The sequence below is a fragment of the Phaenicophaeus curvirostris genome, chromosome 34 (assembly GCF_032191515.1).
Source record: "Phaenicophaeus curvirostris isolate KB17595 chromosome 34, BPBGC_Pcur_1.0, whole genome shotgun sequence".
NCBI classification, from domain to species: Eukaryota; Metazoa; Chordata; class Aves; order Cuculiformes; family Cuculidae; genus Phaenicophaeus; species Phaenicophaeus curvirostris.
In genome coordinates this window covers 2,431,497-2,437,496 of record NC_091425.1, presented here as the reverse complement: position 1 = coordinate 2,437,496, position 6,000 = coordinate 2,431,497, and the positions used below count along the sequence as shown (strand labels likewise).

At 39.0% G+C, this 6,000-nt stretch overlaps 1 protein-coding gene across 1 annotated transcript in view; it reads left to right on the top strand.

The window, feature by feature from the left end:
* The first annotated feature begins 1,881 nt into the window (after positions 1-1,881).
* Positions 1,882-6,000, top strand: part of LOC138732646 (putative surface-exposed virulence protein BigA) — a 40,132-nt gene continuing 36,013 nt past the window's right edge. The window contains exons 1-3 of the mRNA XM_069879287.1: positions 1,882-2,083; positions 3,114-3,671; positions 4,035-4,364. Coding sequence (XP_069735388.1) covers positions 1,882-2,083; positions 3,114-3,671; positions 4,035-4,364 — 1,090 coding nt within the window. The remainder of the gene's footprint in view (positions 2,084-3,113; positions 3,672-4,034; positions 4,365-6,000) is intronic.

Below are 6,000 nucleotides of genomic sequence, written 5' to 3'. Positions count from 1 at the left end.
CAGACGACACAGGCATTGTACATGACGATGATGTCACAATAGGAACAGGAATTGTAAATGATGAGGATTTCACAATAAGCACAGGCTTTGTAAATGATGATGTCACAATAGGCACAGGCTTTGTAAATGACGATGATGTTACAAGAGGAACAGGCATTGTAAATGACGATGATGTCACAATAGGCCCTGGCATTGTAAATGAATTGATGTCACAATAGGCACAGGCATTGTAAAGGACGATGATTTCACAATAGGCACAGGCACTGTAAATGTACTGATGTCACAATAAGCACAGGCATTGTAAATGACGATGATTTCACAATAGGCGCAGTCATTGTAAATGACGATGATCTCACAAGAGGAACAGGCATTGTAAATGACGATGATGTCACAATAGAGATAGATGACACAGGCATTGTAAATGACGATGATGTCACAATAGGAACAGACAACACAGGCATTGTATATGACGATGATGTCACAATAGGCACAGATGACACAGGCATTGTAAATGACAAGATATCACAATATGTAGAGGCATTGTAAAGGACGACGGTGTCACTATAGGAACAGAGGGCACAGGCATTGTAAATGATGATGATGTCACAATAGCCAGAGATCACACAGGCATTGTGAATGACGATGATGTCACAAGAGGCACAAGGACATTGGCATTGTAAATGACGATGATGTCACAATAGGCACAGACATTGTAAATGACGATGATGTCACAATAGGCCCTGGCATTGTAAATGAATTGATGTCACAATAGGCACAGGCATTGTAAAGGACGATGATGTCACAATAGGCACAGGCACTGTAAATGAATTGATGTCACAATAGGCATAGTCATTGTAAATGACGGTGATGTCAAAATAGGCACAGTTGACACAGGCATTGTGAATGACGTTGATTTCAGAAGAAGAACAGGCATTGTACATGACGATGATGTCACAATAGGCATAGGCGAGACAGTCATTGTATATGACGATGATGTCACAATAGGCACAGGAATTGTAAATATTGATCATTTCGCAATAGGCAAAGGCTTTATAAATGACGATGATGTCACAACAGGCACAGGCATTGGAAATGACGATGCCACTATAGGCACAGGCATTGTAACTGACGATTATGTCACAATAGGCACAGGCGTTATAAATGTAGATGATGTCACAATAAGGACAGGCATTGTAAATGACGATGATGTCACAACAAGCAAAGGCATTGTAAATGATGATAATGTCACAATAGGTACCGGCATTTTACATGACTATGATGTAACAATGGGCACAGACGACACAGCCATTGTAAACGATGATGATATAACAACAGGAAAAGACATTGTGTGTGATGATGATGTCACAATAGGCACAAGCAATGTTAATTATGACGATGTCACAATAGCCACAGGTATTGTAAATGTAGATGATGACTCAATAGGACACAGGCTTTGTAAATGATGATGATGTCACAATAAGAACAGGCCTTGGAAAAGACGGTGATGTCACAATAAACAAGGCATTGTAAATGACGATGATGTCACAATAAGAACAGGCCTTGGAAAAGACGGTGATGTCACAATAAACAAGGCATTGTAAATGACGATGATGTCACAATAGGCACAGACTTTGTAAATGACTATGATTACAAAAGAGGCATAGGCATTGTAAATAATGATGATGTCACAATAGGCAGAGGGATTTTAAATGATGATGATGTCACAATAGACACAGGCATTGTAAATGACAATAAGTCGAAAAAGCTACAGGTATTGTAAATAAGGACGATGTCACATTAGGCACAAACATTTTAAATGATGATGATGTCACAATAGGCACAGGCATTGTAAATGACGAAGATATCACAGTAGGCACAGGCATGGTAAATCACTATGATATCACAATAGGCACAGACGAAACAGGCAGTGTACATGAAGATGAAGTCAAAATGGGCTCAGACGACACAGGCATTGTAAATGATGATATTGTCACATTTGGCACAGGCATCATTGCAAAGGACGATGCTGTCACAATGGGCAGAGATGGCACAGGCATTGTACATGACGATGATGTCACAACAGGTACAGAAGAACAGGCATTGTAAATGAAGATGATATGATAATAGGCACAGACGACACAGGCATTGTAAATGATGATGATGTAGAAAAGGCACTGATGACACAGGCATCCTAAATGATGATGTTATCACAATAAGCACAGGCAATATAAATGACGATGGTGTCACAATAGGCACAGGCACTGTAAATGATGATGATGTCACAATAAGCACAGGTATTTTAAATGACGATAATGTCACAATAGGCACAGGAATTGTAAAAGGTTATGATGTCACAACAGGAACAGGCATTGTAATTGACGATGATGTAAAAATAGGCTCAAGGATTGCAAATGATGATGATGTCAAAATAAGCCCAGGCATTGTAAATGAGGATGATGTCACAATAGGCACAGGCATTGTAAATGAAGATGATGTCACAATAGGCACAGGCATTGTAAATAACGATGATGTCAGAATAGCCACAGGCATTATAGAAGAAGATGGTGTCACAAAAGCACAGAGGACACAGGCAATTTAAATGACGATGATGTCAAAATAAGCAAAGATGACTCAGGCATTGTAAATAACAATGATGTCACAATAGGAACAGACAACATGCATTTTAAATGACGATGATGTGAAAATAGGCACAGGCATACTAAATGATGATGATGTCACAATAGGCACAGGAATTGGAACTGATGAAAATGTCACAATAGTTACAGTTATTGTAAATGACAATGATTTCACAATAGGCACAGACGACGCATTCTAAATCACGATGATGACAAAATAGACGCAGTCTTTGTATATGACGATGATGTCACAGTAGGAACAGTCATTGTAAATAACGATGATGTTAAAAGAGGCAGAGGCAGCACAGGCATTGAAATGACAGTGATTTCACAATAGTCACAGATGACGAAGGCATTATAAATGACGATGATATCACAATAGGGACAGGAGACACTGTTATTGTAAATGAAGACTATGTCACAAAAGGCACAGATGACACTGGCATGTAAATGATGATTATGTTATAATATCCACAGACGGCAAAGGCATTGTAAATGAAAATGATGTCACAATAGCCAAAGAAGACACAGCCATTGTAAATGAGGATGATGTCACAATAGGTATAGGCATTGTAAATGACGATGATGTCACAATAGGCACCGATGACAAAGGAATTGCAAAAGATGATGATGTCACAAGAGACACAGGCACTGCAAATGTTGATGATGTCGAAATGGGAACAGGCATGGCAAATGAAGATGATGTCAGAATAGGGAGAGACGACACAGGCTTTGTTAAAGACTATGATGTCACAATAGGCACAGAAGACAAAGGACTATTAAATGACGATGAAGTCATAGTTTGCGCAGACTACACAGGCATTCTAAATGGTGAAGTTGACACAACAGGCAGAGTCTTTGTAAATGACGTTGATGTCACAATAGACACAGGCCTTATAATTGACGGGGATGTCAAAATAGGCACAGGCATTGTAAGTGAAGTTGATGTCTCAACTGGAAAAATCATTCCAAAGGACGATGATGTCACTATTGGCAAAATCATTCTAAATGATGATGATGTCACAATAGCCACAGGTACTGTAAATGACGATGATGTCACGATAGCCAGAGGAATTGTAAATGATTATGATGTCACAGTAGGCACAGGAATTGTAAATCTTGATGATGTCACTATTGGCAAAGGCATTGTAAATGATGATGATGTCAAAATAGTCACAGAAGAAACAGGCGTTGTAAGGGACGATGATGTCAGAATAGGCACAGGTATTGTAAATGACGATGATGTCACAAGAGGCACAGGCATTGAAAATGACGGTGACATCACAATAGCCACAGGCATTGTAAATGAAGATGATTTCACACTAGACACAGGCATTGTAAATGACGATGATGTCACAATAGGCACAGGCAGTGTAAATCACGACGATATCACAATAGGCATAGGCATTTTACATGCCTATGAAGTCACAATAAGCACAGGCATTGTAAATGACTACGATGTCAAAATAGGCAAAGAAAACACAGGCATTGTAAAAGACGATGGTGTCAAACCAAGCACAGAGGACACAGGCATTGTAAATGACGATGATGGCACAATCGGCAAACACTACACAGGCAGTGCAAATGATGATGAAGTAACAATAGGAACAGGCATTGTAAATGACGATGATGTAGAAGGAGGCACGGGCTATGGAAATTGCGATGATGTCATAATAGGCAGAGGCATTGTAAAGGACGATGATGTCTCAATAGGCACAGATGATACAGGTAATTTAAATGACGATGATGTCACAGTAGGCATAGGACTAATTGAATTTGTAAATTACGATGATGTCAGTATAGGCAAAGGCATTGTAAATTATGATGATGTCACAATAGGCACAAACGACAATGGAATTGTAAATGACAACGATGTCACAATAACGAGAGGCGACACAGGCATCTTAAATGGCAATGATGTCACAAAAGGCACAGGCATTGTAAATGACGATGATGTCACAAAAGGCACAATCATTGTAAATGACAATGATGTCAAAGTAGGAACAGGCATTGTAAATGACGATGATATCACAATATGCACAGACAGCACATGCATTGTAAATGACGATGATGTCACCATAGGCACAGTAGACACATGCATTGTAAATGAGGATGATGTCACAATAGGTGCAGGCACTGTATATGACGAAGATTTCACAATAGGCACTGACAAAACAGACATTGTAAATGATGATAGTGTTAAAATAGGCAGAGGCGACAAAGGCATTGTAAATACTGATGATGTCACAATAGGCACAGGCACAGTAAATGATGATGATGTCAAAATAGGAACAGGCATTGTAAATGATGGTGTTAGCAGTATAGGCACAGATGACACAGTCTTTGTATAGGAAGATGATGTCACAATAGGCCCAGAAGAAAAAGGTGTTTTAAATGACGATGATGTCACAATTTTAACAGACGACACAGGCATTCTAAATGATGAAGTTGACACAATAGGCAGATTTTTTGTAAATGAGGTTGATGTTACAATAGATACAGCCATTGTAAATGATGATGATGTCAAAATAGGCACAGGCATAGTAAATGACGATGATGTCACAATAGGTGCAGGCATTGTAAATGATGTTGATGTCACAATAGGCACAAGCATTGTAAATGTCTATGATGTCACAATAGGAAAAGGAATTGTAAATTACGATGATGTCACAACAGGCACAGGCATTGTAAATGACGATGATGTCAAAATAGGCACAGAAGACAAAGACATTGTAAATGACGATGATATCAAAATAAGCACAGAGCGCACAGGCATTGTAAATGACGATGATGTCGCAATAGGCAAAGAAAAAAAGCCATTGTAAATGACAATGATGTCAAAATAGCCACAGGCATTGTAAAAGATGATGATGACACAACAGGCACAGAAAACACAGGCATTGTAAATGACGCTGATGGCAAAATCAGCACAGACTAACAAGGCATTGTATATGACGATGATGTCACAATAGGCACAGGCATTGTAAATGACGATTATTTCACAATAGGAACAGGCATTGTAAATGATGGTGATGTAACAATAGGAACAGGCATTGTAACTGTCGATGATGTCAAAATAGCTACAGGCATTGTAAATGGCGATGATGTAACCGTAGGCACAGGCATTATAAACGATAATGATGTCACAATAGTCACAGGCATTGCACATGTCGATGATGTCAAAATAGGCACAGGCATTGTAAATGACGATGATGTCAAAATAGGCACAGGCATTGTAAATGACGATGATGTCAAAATAGGCACAGAGCACACAGGCATTGTAAATGACGATCATCTCACAATAGGCAAAGACGGCATAGGCATTATAAATGAATATGATATCAAAAAAGGTGCAGGCATTGTA